This window comes from Balearica regulorum, chromosome 9 (genome assembly GCF_011004875.1).
Source record: "Balearica regulorum gibbericeps isolate bBalReg1 chromosome 9, bBalReg1.pri, whole genome shotgun sequence".
Lineage (NCBI taxonomy): Eukaryota > Metazoa > Chordata > Aves > Gruiformes > Gruidae > Balearica > Balearica regulorum.
The window spans coordinates 2,196,925-2,217,712 of record NC_046192.1 but is presented as its reverse complement, the minus strand read 5'-3'; the positions used below and the strand labels follow the sequence as shown (position 1 = coordinate 2,217,712).

General features: G+C 44.1%; 1 protein-coding gene across 11 annotated transcripts in view; it reads left to right on the top strand.

Annotated features, from left to right (window-relative positions):
* The window catches only part of CEP63 (centrosomal protein 63), a 41,340-nt gene extending 23,376 nt beyond the window's left edge, over positions 1–17,964 (top strand). For 7 of the 11 annotated variants that reach the window (XM_075760741.1, XM_075760738.1, XM_075760737.1 and 4 more), the window contains 12 exons: positions 1,232–1,327; positions 3,509–3,634; positions 4,487–4,600; positions 6,957–7,193; positions 7,439–7,584; positions 8,379–8,507; positions 9,138–9,252; positions 11,108–11,305; positions 11,755–11,841; positions 13,829–14,034; positions 14,593–14,899; positions 17,449–17,964. In XM_075760741.1, coding sequence (XP_075616856.1) covers positions 1,232–1,327; positions 3,509–3,634; positions 4,487–4,600; positions 6,957–7,193; positions 7,439–7,584; positions 8,379–8,507; positions 9,138–9,252; positions 11,108–11,305; positions 11,755–11,841; positions 13,829–14,034; positions 14,593–14,899; positions 17,449–17,607 — 1,920 coding nt within the window. In that variant the 3' untranslated portion in view covers positions 17,608–17,964. The remainder of the gene's footprint in view (positions 1–1,231; positions 1,328–3,508; positions 3,635–4,486; positions 4,601–6,956; positions 7,194–7,438; positions 7,585–8,378; positions 8,508–9,137; positions 9,253–11,107; positions 11,306–11,754; positions 11,842–13,828; positions 14,035–14,592; positions 14,900–17,448) is intronic. The other 4 variants (XM_075760744.1, XM_075760743.1, XM_075760742.1 and 1 more) reach the window with 2 other exon arrangements.
* Positions 17,965–20,788: the final 2,824 nt, after the last annotated feature.

Below are 20,788 nucleotides of genomic sequence, written 5' to 3'. Positions count from 1 at the left end.
GTGGCTATATGTTAAGATCTAGCTATGTTGACTTTTTCTGAAAGTGTTTAAAATTTATCCTTATATTTACAGCTGCTGCATCCTACCTTTCGGCAGGCTCTTTGCTACACATTGTGTTTTGGCAGCTCCCTGAGGAAGTTGCTTTGACTTCTCGGGTTGAAAGCCAGCTGATAATGGCACAAGTGGTTGGGGTTTTTGGGTGCCTGTACAGCTATGCTACAGCTATTCTTACATCCTCAAAATGACCCAAGTACTGCTGTAGCTTTTAGTAATTTGGTGTGGAATCTAGTTTAAAAAAAAAAAAAAAAAAAGAAATGTGACAGGCTGTAGCAACAGTGGGTTAAGAACTCTGTAGTTTGTTGTTAATATGGTCCACATGGCAGGTTTTGGAATTAATGTCTTTGTTACAGAGTTACTAAATATTAAACAGGGTTTTTATTTGTAGGAACTATCATTTTTATCATGTAGGTTAGCGTTGTCATTATCAATTATATTTTCTTAAGACACTTTTGAAATATTTCTTACCACCAAAAGCAAATGTTGATTTCAAAACTGAACTGTAAACTATGATTAGAGTCACTACTGGAGTATATGCATGCTTTTGGTTTACTCACATGAACTTTCTGTAATGAATTTTTAGCTTTAATTTGTTGGCTTGCTGTCCTTTGCACCTGCAGTTAGAAAGGTGGCCACTTTGGGTTGTGGATGGGAAAAAAAGAGACAAAAATGAGTCACAGGAGTATTTGAATCAATGTGAGGGGAGTCTTCCTCACGAGTTTCAAAGCCCCATTTCTTTCCTTGTCCCCCTCATCTCCGTGTATTATTTGGAGTCTCTGCTTCACCTCACTAGTGAGATAATGACATGGCCATCTTTTCTCTTGCTAGATAGGTTGAAATTGTAATGCGTGTTTATGAAGAATTTGATGAGAATGCCAGATAAAAATAGCCTTTTGACACAAGCCAAAACTGTCAGTTTCATCCTCAAAAACGAAAGCCAGAAACTGGCTCTAAACAGAAAGAGTTCTGGCCCCAGCCTAGCAAAGATTTAGGCAGAGACTTAATCTGATTCTTAGCGAGTGACCCCGTTGAAACGTGCAGTTGTGAACGGAATTAGGATCTTTTAATAGTCATTTACCACTCCTACTATGAAATGAAAACTAATCCCAGTACCAACTGACAATAAAGTCCACTTCTGTTGTTTTATTTACTTGCTTTTTAACTCTTCATTCAGGTTGGCATGTTGCGTCGTCAGGTAGAAGACACGGAAAAAGCTAAGCAGGACATGGTTAGAGAATATGAACAACAGCTGAAGAAATTTCAAGAGGAGGTGAGTCGCAAAAAGAGAAGATTGGGTTTTAGTTCCCAGTTGATATATGGTCTGATAGGTAAAATACTTTGTGTCATTGCTTTTGTTTAAATGCCATGGTTTTTAAACTTCCCATTCTTTTATTGTTTAGATTCTTACAAAAAAGAGCATTGAGCGTAGACAAAGTAATATTTTTATGCTTCATTAGGCCTGTTTTTTGCACTTTGGAGGAACTTGGTGACGAACAGAAAACTGTTGGGGTAGAAATGTGTAGTGAATGTATTGGTGCAATTGTCACGTGTTAGACATCTGCATTAAGTTTACTGCAAAACCATCCTGTGTTCGTCCATCCCAGTCACCATAGTGCTTGTTCTGAAGTTGCCACAGGTACAGGCAGCAGCAGTTGGCTCCTTCAGCACTTCCTGCAATTAAAAAAGGGGGGTGCGTGACTGGCCTTGATCGTATGAGATCGAGAGATGAGAACGATACGTAGTCTCATCTTCTTTTTGCCTCCATTGACTCTGATTCTGTTGATAAGGATTTCAGAGCTTTCACCTTAAAGCTTCTGATTCACCGCAAGGTGGTACGTGTGGAATGTCCTGCAGGTGGTATAACAGCATTTTCCGTGTTTATGCCTTAACTCTGTGCCTGTCTCCGCTTGCGTGTCAGTAGCAGTGAGTTAAATGGCAGGAACAGCTAGTAAACCGCTAGTAGAGTGTTGACCTGTTTTCTCTGGAGGATTGGGCCTAGTTTATGCTCACTGTAAGCTGTAAGTTAAATTAATTTGGTAGTCTCTGCTTTGAGGACAGAAGGCATCTGTCCTCATTTAAAACACCTTACTATTCAGTATGACTAACAGTCTTCATTCACTAGATGTTCCCACTGGAACTGCGGATAAGCTGCAAAGCAAAGCTGAGGTGCGTTGGCAGATCTGCCTAAATCGCTAAGGCTAAAATACAGCGTGTGTGTGTTGTGGCCAAAATTGCAATGTGTTGGTATTTTGCCCACACAGTAGTAGATGACATTAAGCTCCAATATTCCTCAGTCTTCTGTTCTTAGTACTATTTGGGGAAACACTTTCTGTCTCAGTTCACCATCATTACCAGTACAATTACAGGTACAGTGTCTAACTCACTGAGGTTGTTGAAAGAATAAACCTGTAATCTCCTGATGTGTTTGGCAAAAGATGTTTGTGTATTAACTCTAAGCCCGCGTGTCTGTCCGTTCCCATTGAACGTGCCGAAGTACTTTGCTGACTCGGGGTTCTGGAGAACCTTTTGTGACCAGTGCATCAGGTCTTGATTCGGATGGTTTTTTCTTCTCATGGTCCTTCTGTTCTTCCATGGGCTTAGCTTTCTCCATCACTAAAATGGGAATAATGACTTCTCAAATTCATGTGGCTATTTGGAAACTTTTTATTTAACAGGTGAGTTGTGGGGAGCTCATCAGATGGAAAATTCCGTGCAAGTTGCAAGTGATTATTTGCACAGAGGGTCATTTAAATGTCAAGAGTTTTTCCTCATTCCAGCTTCTGATATGACTTTAGCATTCTAGCAGTAGGCGTAGGAGTGATATTTTCTGTTGGCATTCTCTACTCATTGTGAAATACATAGTGTATCTAAGCAGAAAATGACAGATGAAGTAGTGTTGCTATTATGTATAATGGCAATTCTCAAATCTTCCTTCTCCCACTAAGCGGAAGAGTTCCAGTTCCCACCTGAGCTTCACAAGTGTATTTTAAGCATGTAAGAAACTACCTCTGTGTAGAACTACCTCCCACCCTGTGTGTGGTGTGACGTGCCCCCTCTTTGAGGAGATCAACCACAGGTACTGCCTGCTGCTACTGTGGCTGGGAGCCACCTGGATGAGAGGGGTACCATGCTCTTCCTGCATTGACAGCTACGTGGAAACCTCCATCTTATCAATGTTTTAGTCATGTTTTAAGACAGAGGTCTAATTAGAGCTGCTGATGTCATAACTATAGTGGCGTCTTGCTACTCCTATACAACTCAGCATATTTTGTAATCCCGTTGGTATAATAGGCTCATTATACAAATAGAAATCTTCACTTGCAAGCTGTGTGGCTTTGATTAGGGGAATTGTTTGTGAGAAGCCATTTGGTGTGCCTTCTTTCCAAGTGCTGTTTAATTCTTGCCTTGGGGGCTTGAACAAAGTTGTTTCTTTCGCTGAATTCCCTTGCAGTTGTCCAGGCTGAGGAGGAGCTATGAGAAGCTGCAGAAGAAACAACGAAGAGAAACTAGAGAAGACGCTAACAAGAGACAAGAGGAGGACCAGTTTGAAATGAGCCGACTGACCAGGAAGCTGGAGGTATGTGGTGAAAAACCAAATGCTCATCAGAGTTTATATGTATTCCCTGACTATCTGGGCTTCAGTGATGAAAGAATAGTTGGCTAGGAAGTAGACTATGAATCATGCTTGAAAAGTAGTCTCCATCTACTCTCCAAGTGTAGCTCGTCTCAATTGCTTGTGTGATAAAGGCAATTTCCTGCGTTGGGGCCTCTGAGTACACACAGGATAAACTATGCCGCTGTTCTTAGACTAAAGAAAAGGAAGAAGGTGCTGGAAGGGTAATTAATTATGTGAATGGAATGAATTCCACTGTGGTGAGGTTGTCATCTCACCTCTTTGAGGAGGAGGGAGCTACACGTCAAACGTCTTCTCGACCCTGTCTCAGCTGTGCTGAGCTCAACCTCACTCAGCCACATCTTCAGGGTACAGTAAAGGAAAACTAACACGCACATGTGAGTGATGTAGTGTCCGATTTCTGGAGCAGAGATGAGCATTAAAATTCTGTAGTTCATACTTGCCATCGTAGTGATTTCAGTAGCAGCATGTTTTGGAAGCTAGAGACAGTCTGAATTGTTAAACCTCTGACAGCAAATCCATGAAACTAGCCATGAATCTGTTAGCACTTAACATTTGTAAACAGCAATAATTGACACTGACGTCTTAACTCGGGAGGGAAAGAAATACAGCAAGCACAGTATGTGAGGGGTTTTATACTGCTGAGTTGGTGCATCAAATGACTGGCTAATGGTTTCCCTGCTGTGGGGAAAGGTGCATTGGAGAGAGAAAGCAAACATGGATAGGAACTAGAAGGGGGCCTTCTTGTCAACTGCGTGGACGTACTGCTCCGAGCCACCCCTGCTGTCCTTGCAGGAGTTTCGTCAAAAATCACTTGACTGGGAGAAGCAGCGCTTGCTTTACCAGCAGCAGGTGGCATCGCTGGAAGCACAGAGGAAGGCTTTGGCTGAGCAGTCTGAGCTCATTCAGGTACAATTAATATGTGCTGAAAGTTTTTGTTTTGTTTGTGGCAGCAGGTGGGAGGGGAGGGAGGGGGAAAGGGGGAGAGAGGGAGAGACTAATGAAATCTCTCAGCCTTGAATCCAGTTTAGGTTGCCATTGAAATGACTTTTGATGTCCCGGTGGAATAAGATTTACTTGTGTAAGTGCTGTATGGAAAAAGGATCTGGAGTCTGTCAACAGAGGTTGCATAAACCTGATGCAGCTCTCCCTGCCACCCCTCCGGTTAGTGGAGAAGATAGTAGGACGAAGCTTTCCCTGGGAGACAGAGACCACAGCAGATGACACTTTAAAATAGCTGTTACATCATGTCGTCTAGTTCAAAGCTGCGTACCTGCCAGTAGCTAAATGTGTACCTTGTGGGTCCAGCTCAGAGGGTGATGCTGGAAAAGAGTCTTCCCCTACGACAGATGCTTCTGCAAAGTCCTGAAGTAACAGGAGTTTTCAGCCCCTTTGCTGGTTTTTTTAAACATCTGTTAAAGGCGCGAAGTAGTGGGGCTGCTGTTCCTGAAAAGCTAATCGTTCGGTGAGTTAGTGGTGCTGCAGCAGAGCAAGATGAATTGACCTAGAGCACAGCTGTGAAGTCACACTGACACAATCACAGCAGACACTGATAAGAAGCTCTTGCTGGGGGCTTTACACTTAATGGGCTCCTGAGTTGCTCTTGAGTGGAAGCTCCTGCGAGGAGGGAGCCTGTGATGACAGGATTGAAGCTGGCTCCAACAGGGGCTTTGTGAGAGGCTGACACTAGTAGATGTACAAATGCAAAGAGAGTCGTTGAGCAGAAGGTCTTGCTGCTCTGCTGTCTTTGTATCATTGATAGCTCAATTGTCTGAGAACAGATGTGTCCTTGGAGTGCAGAGGAACTCTTCTGACTGCAGCAGAAAAACAGGAATTTGGGGAGATTTTCCCGAAGCAGCGCCGATGACTTTGGTGCATAGGTCTGCAAACAGACTGCCAGAATCCTCAATTTCTTTGAAAAGCCCAGCATGAAAGTGCTAAATTTTTGCCTCGGATGTTTCTATGCATTTTGTATGCTTGTCTTTTTCTCGGCACAAGGTCAAGGTCTCTTCTTTCAGCTGGCTTCCCCTCCTACCTTTCAGTGCAGCTTAGGGAAGCCTGGCATTACCCAGTGATGGACACCTTCCTGTAACGCCTGCAGCCTTTAAAGTCAACAGGCAAAAACTTGGAATTCTGTGCTGTCCTGCATGGTCTGTGGCTGGAAAGAAGAGATAGCTTAAATGTTTTCTTAATGCAGAAATAAATACTCAGGTAGCCTGATACTCCGGTTTCTTGGGTGGAGAAAGGCTGTACTTTAAACTCTTGCCCCTCCTGATTACCTCTTCTGTAATGACTATTCAAATAATGAAAAGACTGTAATCAAAATTATACCATAGCCTTCCAAATGCACAGTTCCTATAGTTTTCTCAGTTATGAGGCATTATGCGTGAGACAATGAATCAAGGCGTGTGGTGATTCTGAAGCTGGCAGGAATTGCAACGCTTAGAAATTGGGACTTAAGGACTACTCAAATATTTTGTTTCAGCTTTTAAAAATTATAAGGTACTATACAAAGAGAGAATATATGAAGTGAATATTCTTAGAAGCTTGTATGAGAGCTGGCTTGTTAAGTTTCACCAGCTAGCTACATGGAAAGAAATGATATGAAATAAAGTATTGTGCCTATAAATAATAGAGCATGTATTGTTTGCTAGTCATATGTTCCTTATAACTTTTTTGTCTGCCATTAAAACAATGAAACATTCCAAGTGAGCATTCTTGCAAGCTGTTAGAACCAGATATTTACTCCATAAAGCAAAACATAATTGACTGTTATACCCAGTTCAGTGTTCGATTTGTTTGGTGATTGTGGTTTTTTTCATTGTGCACCAAGAGCCGCTTTCTGTCCTGGTCTGGAATTAACACTTGGGTAATGTCTCACTTGTGTATGGTATTTGCAAACCTCCTTATGTGCTGCTGTTTCTCCTGGTCTAGCCTTAGGTTAATGAGCAAAAAAAATAGTAGGCAGCTCTGTTCTTAGTTCGTGCTCGGACAACTTGAATGATTCGAGATTCTCTTTTCCCAGATTCTCCTTGAACCCCTTTTGGAATCAGTGGGCCCCCTTGTTTGTTTTTTTTTATTCTGTTTACCTTCAGAAGTTTTATGCATCGTGAACAATGCTTTCCTTAATTCCCTGAAAGGTAGTGTTGCTTGCTTTGGGAATGTGCCTTTTTACACAAAGAACTTGGCAGTTGTTTTGAATGTAGTTTTGATAACACCGTGGTTTTTTTATAATTTAGCTTTAATGCAAACCAATTGCTCTTAGCAGACTCAGCTTGCCAATCGGAAACAGATTCTGGAGTCAGTGGAGCTGGCTAGCAGATCAGAAATCCAGCACTTAACCAGCAAGCTGGAGAGGGCCAATGATGCTATCTGTGCCAACGAGTTGGAGGTGGAGAGACTTAACATGAGAGTGGACGACCTGACTGAAAACAATCGGATGATTCTGGAAGATCAGCAAAGAGTTCAAGAAGAATTAAGGCAATCCAAGAAAATGTTGGAGGTCGGTGGAGGAACTGTTAGGAAACTGAATGTAAAGCAGTGCTCCTGAGAAGCAGCAGGACAGCTCTTCATCCCAGAGCTCCCAGCTCTTCCTAGAGCCTTTGTAAAGTTCCTGTTTGCCCTCAAAGCTGGCTTGTACCCACGTGGTGCTCTGCAGTATTTCCAAGGGTTCCTTAAGAACCTGATCAACCTCTCATCGCCTTACAACAAACTGATTTGATCCTCATCCTCCTCCTTCCCGTGCAGGTGCTACAGGATGAGAAGATGGAACTTAGAGCCACATTGCAGTCTCAGGAAGATTTCATTGACAGCACCAAGCTGCACCACGAACAGTTACAGAAAGAGCTGGCCAGGGTGACTGAAACTCTTCACACAAAAGAACTCCTCATCAGGTAGCGTCTGGGCCTCACTGCCACTTGAATCCAGATCAATATTCCAGGTTCTCACACTGAGGATGGTAGAAGCATTTTCTGGGCCTGTATTGGTTGATGTGCAGGATGATACGCTGTAGTTTCTCACAAGGGCTGTTCCTCCTTGCAGCATTTGCCAAATTGCATTGCTTTTGAAATCGACTGACAGTCAGTGGAAGGAATCAGCTTTCTACTCAGCTCAGTTTCTGGAGGCAGCACAGGGCTTTTGAGGTTTTCAGCTTTTTTTTTTTTTTTCACCCCCAGGCGTTTTCAGTCAAGTGCTGGAGGCTTTGCAGGATTTGATACTGTGCTTATTAATGTAGGTGAAAGTTCTCACCGATTAAATGATGTCAGATTAGGGCCTTGGTAAAGTAACTACATATGTGACAAAATCATCTTGGCTTTCCCCTTCTGCACTGGCAACACGCAAAGGCTATAGGGTTCTGCTGGCTGTGCCAGAAGGTTTTGGCGTATGTCACCTAACAGCCACACTGTTTCTTGCAAGCTGGATGTCTGCTAATGGCAGGGAGAGCATCCGGATCAGGGAGGCCAACATCAAAATGGGATGTAGTCTTTTTTTAGTCAGCCTGAACTCAAACAGGAGGCTGTGATCCAGCTGATATGTTTGCCTATTCACAATGCATGCAGGTGTCACCTAGCGTTGGGTTTTGTGTATTTTTCAGAGAATTTTGAGAAAATGGTGGTTATGTTCCCTGTATTGGTGAACTCAGACATGATGTTTCTGCGCTGAGATTAAAGTTTGTGTTTCTCCTTAGGGCCTTGGAGGAACGCTTGCAAGAGAAAGAATTGTCTTCTCCGGGGCTGGAGCACATTCTGCTGCAGCTGGATGTTGCCCAGAAGAAGGAACAGCACTTACAGTCAGAAGTGACTCATCTTGAGAACAGGTAGCTGGCTGCTTGCTTCCCCTGGATGTGCAATGAAACTTGGATAATAATGTAATACCTAATATACTGTAGTCATCAAGTTAACCAGTCCCACTGATTTTTGTAGGCTTATTTTAAATATCAAAGGGCTGAAGAAATGAAATGCTATTCATTTTGCAGTTTAATAGCGAGACTGTTTTGCTAATTGGTTGGCTGCTTTTCACCGCACGCTGTGGGTGTTTTCAATGTTTTAGCTTGCTTAGGCTTAGCGCCTTCATTGGTAATAGGACAAGGAGTCTTTGTTAGTCAGCTGGTAAGAACCAGATCTAGACCTTACTGCGAAATTAGAATTCTAAACAAGTCTTCCTCTCTGGGTCTGTGGTTTTCAGGCTAACCTTTGCATGGGAAGTTTGTAATCTTAGAATGGTAAAGAAACAAACAAGAAACAGTTATTATCTGTTAGATCAGCTTCCTGATCTCTTTTGAAATTATTTTGGTAAACGAAACCAAAGGATTGGTAAGGAACTTCTAGGTTAAGACTCCAGTTTCTGTTATGACGGACATAGGAAACTGCTTGGAAGATCAAAGTTGCTCTGACCATGCCCCCCTCCTCGAGGTATTCTAATCTGTAGTTTTACATCTGGCACCCAGCCTGGTGTCTTCAAATGCAAGGTGTGTACAGCTGAGCGAAGAGCTGGATGAGAATATCAAAGAGCTGCAGTCGATGGAAGAACACCATACCGAGTCAAAGGCAGAGATTAAAAAGGTAATGCAGCTTTGTTCCTGGAGAGTGGGAAAGGCACTGGTGGAGTCAGCCGTTCCCGTCTGCGTCCTGTGCCTCGGCAGAGGTGGCATCGCACAGTTAGCAAAGCTCCCGGTGGGATCTTTGTGGAGGCGGTGATATGCTGAAGGGTGAGGAGCAGATCTGACAAAGGAGGATTTGAGAGGATGGGTTTGCAGGTTTCTGTACGTGGCTGCGCAGTTTACTTTGTGAGCGTCTGTTAGGCCTACCCCTGCGTCACGCTGTACTTCTCTACAGTGTGGAATTAGTGCTGGAGGGGCAAATATGCCGAGAAATTAAGGCCTGGAATCCTGAGTTTAAGCCTAACACAGGCTCCCACCAGGATGAAGAACAGGGGATGGGTTTTGCCCTAGTATGTCCTATCACACTTGAGACAGGGCTTCAAGTGTGTTCTAGGGACTCTAGGGAGTTTGTTTCAGGCTTGATACCTAGACCTGACCCAGGGTCTGGAAGAAATGGAGCAGCTCATCTGCCATGAGAACCTCACCCTAGTGCTTTGTGCACCCAAGGGTGGCAGGCCTTCCGAAAGGCTTGACTTTTAATAATGGTCTAGATCAGTTAGTGTGGGAGCTTTCACTGGTGCACGGTCAGAGTAGAAACCTTATTGGACTTGAGTGAAAAACCTCACTTCTGTGAAAATCTTTCATCCTTTATTCCAAATGTACAGAGGCGCAGATCTTGCCAGAGATGTGTGCTTGGTTACACATTTCAGCAGCCACACAATAAATGAATCTCCTACAGGCTGCTGGGGAGGAAAGAGAGATTTATTGTGGTTGTTTCTCTTTTATATACTTGGGAGGCATTGAGGTGACATGGAGATAAATCACCATATTTATAGTATTTACATGGCTAGGCAGAGATCATCTGGTTCAATTTTCTAAAATGCTTGTAATTCTGAGAAAAATCCTGGAGGTTTGGGTGGCTAATATTTCTGGCTAATGAAATGGAATAGTAGGGAAGAAATTATGCTATGTTGTTGTTCTGCTATGTCACTGAATAAATACACGGTGTGCCTACCAGAATATTGTATGCAATTCAGGTCTGCCATCTCAAAAAGGATAAATAAAACAAGATAAGGTATGGAAAAAGATGACCAAAAGGATGGAGTGTTTTTTATACAAGGAGCAGCTGAATGGAATAGGACTTACCAAACTGGAAAAGAGATAAATGAGATTGAACGTACTAAAAATAAAATCATGCCTGTCATGTGGAAAGTAAATAGGGAATGATTATTCTCTCATAATGCAGGGACTAGTGGCCATCAAATGGAGTTATGAAAACAAAGAGGTATATTTTTACCCTCCGCATAGCTAGCTTGTGGAAGTTTGCCATGGGTAGCTTTAGTTGCTACAAGCTAATATCGATTCAGAAGACTTAGGACAAATTAGTGGAAGAAAAGACTGGCTGGAGCTATTTAAAGATACTGTCTCTGCCCCAGGAAGGCAGAGTGGCAAATTGCAAGGTCATATTATGAAAGTGTTACTGTGCTTGCCCAGTGATGGTAAACCCTTGGGTATCTGTTCTTCGCCACAGAGGTAGAATGGTGAGCTAAAAAGACTGTGATTTCATCAATTATGGGCCTTTTCGAGCACTCCACAGCATAACGTATGTCTTGTCCCAGTTAGCAGTTTATGGTGCGGAAAAGAATTGGGATGAGGTGGTTTTCAATCAGGAAGGACAGGCAGGCACAGAGGGCTTGTTACATACAGCTTTTTGTTTTCCAGTGCTTACATGTCACGTTACCATGTGCGATATTTTTGCTTTTTTGCTGAAACATCTTTTAAAAGCTCGTGGGTGGTGTGTGTGTATCTTCCTCCAGCTGAAAGAGCAGCTCTCTCGAGCTGAACAAACTCACAACAGTGAGCTAGAAGGGATGAAAAGGGAAATCTCCAGGTTGACACAAGAGTTACACCAGCGGGATATCACAATCGCGTCTGCAAGTGGCTCCACGTCAGACCTAGAACAACAGCTGAGAACAGAGATTGAAAGAGCAGAGAGGAAAGCGGTGGAGCACAGGGTAAAAAAAGGCAGAAGACTCTTATGCTGTCTCTTTAAGGGATCTGAAGGTTTGGAATACCACCCTAGTTTTTAGCTATGTTAATAGTTTCCTTCTCTCTTCAGCTTTTGAAAAAAGGCTTTGAGACCCTTCTGATGAAATCTTCTAATTTATGTTTTTCACTGAATCTGTCTTACTTCTTCTTTTCAAACCCGTAACTGGCAGTCCCACAGAATTCTTTGAAATCACTCATGTTAACGAGGCCTGGATGATGACATCTTTGAAAACTAAAGTAAATGACTGTGCATGGTTATTTGCATGATCTTGTCTATAGAGTCCCTGCAGAACTAACGGCCCAAACCTTGCTTTGTACTCGTGCTTGAATTGAGGGTGGAAAATGCCTGTAGGGTGTTGTGGGCATGTGTTGTGTTCTTTTTTTCTGAGCTTGTTGTTTGCCTGTATCTCCTCAGGTAATTCTGGTCCAGCTGGAAACCTTGAGGCTGGAAAACCGTCATCTCTCAGAGATGCTGGAAAAAACGGAGTGCGGTATGCTAGAGGTATGCATTAGGGAAAGGAGGTGGGAAGGGGCTAGCATTGTGTATCCCCTACCTGGGAACAGTAAAAGTCTTTGCCGAGGCCTCAAAATGCTTGGTAGAGTTCAGTGAACTTAAAACCCAAGCAAAAGGGGTGATTTGTGAGGAAATAAGGCCCAGAAATACTGAGCATCTTGTTCAGTTGCAGAGTAGTGAGGAGAACTGCAGAAACAGAGCCCTCACCTTGGTTTCTTCTCTGTGCGGTCTGGCCCGTGGTTTTTAGTACATGTTGTTACATTTCCATTTTATGCCAGTTTACCTCAAACCTCTGATTCTAAATCTCTGGTGTTCTTTTGACCTGTCTTCGAGCTGTAACTGCTCTGGTCCTTGCAATTTCTGGGGTGAGAGCATGTTCCCTGCCTGGTGAGGAGCCGTTCAGCAGGGCTGTCCCTCGCACTCCACAGGCAGGTAGCAGCCTGGGAACATGGGCTGGACGCCTTGGGACAATGCGCCGGGAAGGGGACAGTGGTGGGCTCCTGCTGATGTGGCGCTCGTCATGATGAGTCTCGGTGAGGGCAGCTTGGCCAGAGGGGAGAAGGGGAGTCTGGATGGAAGAGGTGCAGTCTTGGCGAGGAGTAATACCTCGAAGGCTGTTCATTTTAGTGCCTGCGTGAAGGCAGAAATGGCTAATTTGCAAGTTCTGTCTCACATAAACCAGAATGGATGCCTTAGGGGGGCAAGGAGTGGATTCAGACAGCTGAAAACCTACTGGGAGTATATCGTCAGAGCTTTTATCCTGTCAGATCTGTGGGAAGGAAATGCTCGGCTCTTCATGTTAGTTTGGGGTGATTGTCAAATGTGCCAAGTTCTTGGGAAAGTGTTGAACAGAAGCTTGTGGCTGATGAGATGGAGAAAACCAAAAGCTTTCTGAAGGGCTGATTTGAGACTGAAATGACATAAGGCCCATTCCTTTCTGCTTGAAGTGCCTGCCTGACTTACCAAAAACTTGATAGCAAACTGCAAAGCAAGAAACCTGCTTTAAAAAAAAAAAAAAAAAAAAAGAGACACATGCCCTACAGCCCCATGACACCGGAGCTACCCATCTTGGCCAGTTTCTTCTAACACACATTTAGAAAGTCCTTAGATACAGCAGTGATGAGAATGAATTGAGCATCTAAATTTAATAGAATTGGCAAGAAGAAAGTGGGAATATTGTAGGAGTAGAAACAATGGAAATGATATCCATTTCCAGTAAGGAGGAGATGGGGAGAAGCAAGTTTTTCAGAGTTTCAAAAAGAAAAGAAAAAATTTATTTCTACTTGTAAAAGTTTCTAAAGGGCTGCGGGTCATCCCAGGTGGGGAGTCATCTGCTGGATTATTACCATAGGCCTTCGCTAATTTGAGTGAGGGGATCTAGAAGTGTTCTTGCAGACAGCCCTGCTGGTCGATCCCATGGATGGTGGTTTCTCACTGAGAGTGGTTGCTTTTCATCCACAGCTAAGCCACTGGACTTCACACCTGTAGGAATTATCTGGCGGAACCTGCTACTCTGATACCTGGAGAGTTGCTTCTCTGATATCTGGAGAGTTACTCAGACTGCGATAGTTTATTAGGGTGCGACCTGGATGTTCTAAGCTTTGGCTGAGAGGCTTGCCTCTTAGCTAAGTGAGAGAATCCTGGAATGTACAGCTGGAGGAGAACTCGAGGTCATGTAGTCCTTCTCATTATCCTAAGATACATCAGAACTATTCTTGGTCTGTATTTTCCTGTTTTCAAAAGCATCCAGTGGTGAGAGAGACTTCCTCAGGCAGATCAGCCCAGTTTGTCTGGATGCAGACACAATAAGACATGTATAATTGATTTGCTCTTATGAAGGCCTTGAAAATGTTGCCTGTCAAAATTGGGATTAGAGGATATGCCATAAGGAAGTGCTTGCCGGTCTTTGCTCTGAATTTGACTATGGTGTCTTGCAAATTAGAAGTTTTGACTTCAGCCCTTCTCTGTCTATTAGGGAAAAGGTGTCACCCTAGGAGCACTCACTGAAGACTATGCCATTGAACTAAATAAATTAAAATCTGAGAACCAGCAATTGCGGAAGGATCTAGCGGAGGCCAGAGCAAAACTGGAGCTCACTCAGCAGGTCTGCCAGGATGAACCCGAGGGCACTGCTCAGCAGATGCAGGATGAAGAGCCCGAGGCCGGGGATGTGCAGTACAGGTGAGTGTTGCGTGACCCCAGGGCTGCTGCTTCCTTATTGTGAAGGAGAACAGAAGCCACGGGCATGCGTGGGTTTGTAATGACCTGCTTTACGTATAGCATCTATCTCCAGCACATAGTACGTATGGGAGAACACAAAGGACTGTTTTGGAATCTGCCTTTATGCAATAGCTTTTAGTCCCAGCTGGTTTGTGTTCTGCAAAGCCAGCTAGTATTTGGCTGTCTTTTGACTGCCTTTGCCTTTTTCTTTGTTTCAGTAGCCGTGTGCGCTCTTTTTGGGGAAGGGATTAGATGTGGCCCAGGTGGCTGTGCTCCTTGCTTTTGCAGCACTAGGATGTGCAGACCATAGGTTTTGGTATCTACAGTAGCAGGAGATTGAGAGAATTCCCTAGAGACTGGATGTGCATCTGCAGGTTCTATGGAACCAAGAGCCAGTTTGGATTGCCAGGGCTATTAGTAACCTGTATGTGCATCGTTATCTCTCTGCAAGTTTTTGCTAAAGTTCAGCTGCTAAGAGGCAAACTGTCCAACAGTTATGTGTTCAAACCTGCCTTGCAGGACAACGGGGGAAGCACAGCACAAACGTGATGAACAAGCAGAGAGAAGACATCACAAGCCTGGTGGGACTATTCAGCATCATCAAGGGGAGCCCCAGAGATGGGGGGCTGCTGAAATAGGAGCTGTGACCCCTGAGACGGGTGAGCTGCCCACCCAGACCAGCAGGAAGGACTGCACGGAGTCACTTGCTTTGGGCACCTTGCTGGGAACGGATTCTTTACTCCACGAGCTGGATGAAAACAAAGATTTTGCAGATGAAGCATCTAAGCAATCCGTCTCAAATGATCAGAGAGAATCTGTGCCTCTGGTAAGCAGTTGTAGAGAAGCTGGTTGCTAGTCAACAGCTGAGGATATAGCTGGGTTCTCATCTGGCAAAAGGAGCCGGATTTTTGAATGTATGATCTGGCTGCGCGGTATGTATCATTCTTTAGGCATACATCAAACCAAAGGAAAAACTTCTGCTGGATGGTTAATACTTGGACAGTGAGAGCCATGTGGTTATTCTTCAGAACTCTCTGGGGAAGGGCTTTGTTTGGTTTAACTGATGAGCTATTTCCAGAAGCTCGTGGTTCTCCCCATACTGGTGCTGTACATCAGCGTGTACCATGTACCAACTGCTTCTGTCCCATCGGAATTTGCTTCAGCTTTTGGCTTGGGTCTGTAGTAGAAGCTGGGAGTGAATGCAGAGTGCCGAGTATTTCAGCATACAGTGTCTGGGTGAATCTGAGAGCTGGTGCTATGCATCTGTGTTCTCTGTAACACACAGGGTGAGCTTCACCCCTCTGAATGGGACTGCCGTAGTCAGCACACTGAACTTAAAGCCACTTATGCCAGCTGATAGGGAAGCCTGAAATGGATGCTTCACTGCCCAAGGGGAGGCTGTTATTTTTCCTAGTCGCTGATCATACTGTTTTAGTAGTGAGCAGTCTTGCCACCTTCTCTGTCTTTTCACCCCAGCGCAGTCGCTGGAGCACTTGCCCAAGATACAGGAGGTTTGGACTTGATCACTTCCTGCCTGTGGTGTTCAAGACCGTGTGTCCCAGTACCCACTGTAACGACTGGGCTGTAGACTGACTTGAGCAGGGAGGGGAATGGAAGAGGGATGCTGAGAGTAATTGTCAGACCCTGTAGCAGCTGTAGGGCTGTAGTAGCTCTGGGAGGTGCTGATCCTTGTTCCAGACATGTTTCCGCTAGCAATCTTAGGAGTATTTTCTCCTCTGGTTGTATGGTGTTAGCAGTGACAACAGCTATTTGTATTTTGTGGGGAGCCCAGAGAGGAGTCTCTAAGGCTGACGCACAGATAAGTGGAGGCTTGTCAGGTTTGTAGATCTTGAAGAGGTTTACTACCGAGAATAGGTCTTGATTGTTTCAAGACTAAAGTAACTTGTGGGCATGTCCAGAAAACAAATGTTGGGAGCTTAGGGAACTATAATATTCTAAATGGAAACTTCAGACTGCAGGGCTGGAACTGAAGCGTGAACAGTTCCACTTCAGGGTCTGAGAAGCTCTAGGGCTTGATGTTTAGTAGAAGAGAATGTGCTGGGTTTTGTTCTGAAAGGTAGAAATAAGGTTCCTAAGGAAATGCAAATATTTCTCCTGGTGTTGACTGGGACTCCTTGCTCATGGTCAGGCTCTGATGTCTTTAAATCAGCTCCTTTAACACTAAGAGAGGAGAATTCTCATCAGTAGGCAATAGTAGGATAGGAGACATTTGCTTGTTATCTGCAGCCTTTTTTTCCGGTTCTCTTTATTCCTGGCTGTGGATAAAAGCCCAGAAATCCACGAGACTCCAGGATTTGGAAATAACCAGTTACATTTTCTTGCCAAGACACTGAGGCAAGTTTTCTGTAACGGAAAGCAGCCCCTTAGTAACTTTATAATTCACCTGCCAGCCCCTGCGCAGGAAGCTTCTCTTCATCAACTTGCAAATTAAGCCTAGTTTACAATGTTATTTTTGTAAGTTAAGAACTTGTGGGTAAGTGATGTGAGTAGCAGGAGTAGTTCGTGACCATAAAGGAAAGAATCTGGAGTAGTTTATTGACCATTGCTAGCTGAAGTGGTGTTCAGGGAGCGTGATGGGAATCTGGTCTGTGCTTCCCCTGCGAGACTGTAGCAGGAACTCATTATTTCAGGGAAGCAGAGGAGGTATATTAAAAGAAAAAAAAAAAAAAAGGCAGAGATATCCCCTATCCCCAGTGCCGGTCCAATCTGGCAGTTCTTTCCCTTCCCTGGAACCCATATTCTGAGGTGATATTGCTCACTGAGATTTTTATGAAAACAAGGAGCAAGATGTAGACCGTAAGTGCACGGCAGGACTAACACAGCCAGGACGAGACCCTCGGTATTTCGCAGTGACGACCTCTGGAGTTATGCTATGATTGCACGTGCCGTGTCATTCCCTCTCGCTATTTGAAGTGGAGAGGCTGGTAATTGAAGTGAAACTCCAGTTCCCCTAAGTAAACAGTCGATTCCTCTTGATACTGCTGGGGTCAGGGTTCCACCCGTGAAGTGCAAGTTACATAGGCACACGGCGAGCTTGTTTCTGTTCAGCTCTAGTTCCCCAGTGCCTTAGAGAGGGGAGCTGCTGAAACAGAAAAATTATGTGTTCTGAGGTACTGGTTTTATTCCCTGCAGTTTTGGCGGAGGCCTGGAAGGCTTTCACTGTTGGTTAAATACTTGGGAGGGACATTTACCTATGCTACAAGCATGAGAGCTGAGTGCTTAGTCCGCATGATAAGATAGAAATGACACAAGAACCCTTTGGAAGCGTATTTAGTGCATGGTTTGCGGATCGGTGGTGCTTCTGACTCAAACTCAGAATGGAAGAATACCTGATATCCCTCTGTTTCCCTTCAGTGCCCCCTGCCTACAGCTTCAGTTGGATCGATAGCTGCAAGATACCTGGAAGAGGAAGAACTGAGATCCCATCACATCCTGGAGTGCCTAAATGCTCACATTGAGGAACTGAAAATAGAGAGTGAAAAGATAGTGAGACAATTTGGACACCAGGAGTAATGTTTCTTACTGAATTTGAATGCTGGGTCCAAACTGTCACCGAGGAGGTACCTATAAACCAGTTGCCACTGGGGCTTGGGTGGGAGGCTGGATGTCCCCGCTTGGAGCTGAATGGATGGATATCGTGGAAAGGAAACTCCTCTCTAACATGTTTGATCTGATGGAGGGTATTACACCACAAACGCTTTAGTCGGCTTGCTGTAGGTCAGAAAGCTGCATCAGAGGTATGTGTGCACTCGCTCACAGAGAGATTACAGTGCTTTTTAGAAGCAAACCACTTGCTAATTTTAATGTAAAGTATTTTAAGTATATTTTATACATGTAAAAAGCATTGAAATAAAACAGAATGGAAAAACACCTCTTTTCTTGTTCATACAAATATACAGAGTAAATTTCTTGTGGCTTATCTTGCCTTCTCCTCAGGAACTTTGATCAACACCTTTTCCATGCTTTCTCTCCCAGAGTAGCTACGTCCTTCAAGGAAAAAGGAATATAATTCCTCTTTCCTTTAGGCTACCTGTATTTTCTCCAGTTATTTCCGCTTAGTGGAATTTCTTTATCTTTCCTGGTTCTTGCAACTTTTGCCCATTACTGTTTGTATAGTATCTGGTGTTTTTATCTTGCCTTGCATGTTGCTTGAAGTTCTACAGAATAGCTGAGGAATGAATGGCTGAATTCTGATTGTGGCCACAGCCCTTAAAAAGAAATGAGAGTAGTGGAAACTGGAGGTGAAATCAAATGGGAGGAGAACCACCAAACAAGGGAGGTCCATCTGTACGGCAGATGGAGTTGCAACTGCTGTGTAAGTTGGATCAGCCTACTTTGAATCTAGGCAGTCTCGGACACTGTCCAGTCAAGTTGAACTGCTGCATTAAAATACATCTGTGACCTGTTTTGAGGAATGTATTCAGTATTTCCTCAAAGAAAGCAAGCTGTTGGTGAGTGAACAGAATCTGTTTCCTACAGATTTGCTTTTTTTTCCTGGGGTAGTCTGCAGTTCTTCTGTGGCTGTGACTTCCCAGCCTTTGTACAGGCAAACCTAGGGACGGAGATATCCCTTGTCCATGTCTGTTATGTTTTCTGTTCCTTTCCATCAGCTTCACCTTGTCTTAGAGCAGCTGTTGAGAAATAGGAATTCCAAAGCAACATAAGCATGCAAAACCCAACCATCGGACTAGGCAGATGAGTTCAGCAAAGGGGATGCCTGTCTGCAGGCTGCAGCCTCTTCCTCGTGCCATAAAATGGGACTGCACTTGGTCAAGCAATTCTGCGTTCCGGAGTTCAAAAAACATTTGCATCAACAAGTCCTTTCATTTTGGCTTTCTTCTGGGGTTCTCTGAACAAGGATAAAACCTTCAAATCCATTCTGGATTCTCATTGTGCAGTCTTTGTGATGAGGCGTTGAACTGTCTGCAGCTGGGGACAAGCTCCGGTCATGCTTTTTGCTCACAGTCGGCATTGGCCTCTGTTCCTGGTCGGAGCTCTCCACAGGTAAGCAGTTTTGGAACACACACCTTAACTATCCAGATCTAAGGTGAGGGCTTGTTGGTCCTGGGGTATTTTGACAAAAATTGAACAGCAAAATGGAGCAAGCTGTTGTTTCCTCTTCCCAGATGAACCTATAGTGGTATGCCAGAGCTTTTAAATACCTTAACAAATCTTCAGGAAATATAATACGGTTTTTAAGTAAGTTACTGAGTGTTGCCTCGTGCACAAAGTGTTTTCAGAAGTTTAGAAGACATTTTTTGCTCATTAGTGATGTTTGCTTTCATATCCCTTTCCTTTAGAGATATTTGGCAGTTCATCATGTTGGCAGAAGTTAAGAGCGAAACTGAAGATGATCCATTTGTTTAATTAGCAGCTATTATCCTACAGTATTTATCAATTTCCAATACATGTAATGAGCAGCTTCACTCAGGGAATAGGCTGTAAAAATGTGATCTAAAGTGATCTAAAGAGTAAAATTTGCAAGAGGGGAACTGCTGAATTACTTCTCTGTGCTGGTGTACGTGCTCTGTCTTTCCCACCTCCTCTCCCTGCAGATACACAGTGCCACAGACTCTCGTATGGCTCCTGGAGTTGCCGTGGACAGAGGTTGAGCAAGGCAGTATGAGGAGTTGAACGGTTTCCTGCTCTCGCTGCACTGCTTGTTTTTAAACACGTGCCTTTCTCACGGCCAGCATGACAATAGCAGAGCATCTGATTGTATACTGACCGTATCCGTTCCATTTGTGAGGAAGCTAGCTCGTGAGTAGTGGAAGTGCAGAGATACACTTGCCAGAGATAAAAACTTGTTTTACACATACTTAATTTACCTGAGAAACAAGGTGTTTGTAAAACTGAGTGATGTAAATTCATAGAGCTAAGTAATTGCACCTCTCGGTGGTGTAGGGATTACTGAACCTGTGCAGTCCAAAGCCCTTCCAAGGGAGAACTGACTGAAATGGGAGAGCTGGCAGTCCCGAGATAACTGAGAAGTCTGTTCCAGAGATGTTCTCCTGGTCTTGGAGTCTTGGCTGTGCTGAAGAATGTGCATTTTTTTATAAGGGGAAGGAGAAAAAGGCTTGTTTATCCTGGAGGGAGATGTCACAGCAAGCACAGACTTCTGAGGTGCTTTTATCTGGGGCTGCAGGGTTTCTCAGGCATTCTTCTCTGCCTTTGCAGTGTCAACCATCCCTTGGAATAATCACCTGGCCCTGGAAGCTTTATAATTAATGAAGCTGGAGAGGGGTTTTGTGTCTTTGAACTCATGCCTGCGATAGCACTAAAGAATTTCTTATGCATTTGCAGGGCTGAGCCAGATGTTTGTTTTCTGTTTGAAACAAAAAAAAACGGGGAAATTTATTTGCAGTACTTTTGTTTGCGCCAGCCTAGCATCTCGCAAGTAGGAAGCTGTTGCAGGCTCGGCCTGTCTTTTGGCGTGCTACAAATGTTCTTTCGTGGGTGTGACAGCGCTTTGGGTCACCCTTCACTTTGCAGGGGTTAAATGTGTGTGTGTGTGCCTGTATCCATGTGTATAATTGCAGGTGTCTGGGTTTTGCAGCATTCTGCAGGCGGAGGAGGCAGTATTCCCTGAGATCTTGCTAGGTACAGGGCAATGGGATAATTTTTTTTCCCCCCTGCTGTGTTGAGATAGAAATAGAGTGTGTTGGGACCTTGGGAAAGGGAGTCAGGACGACAA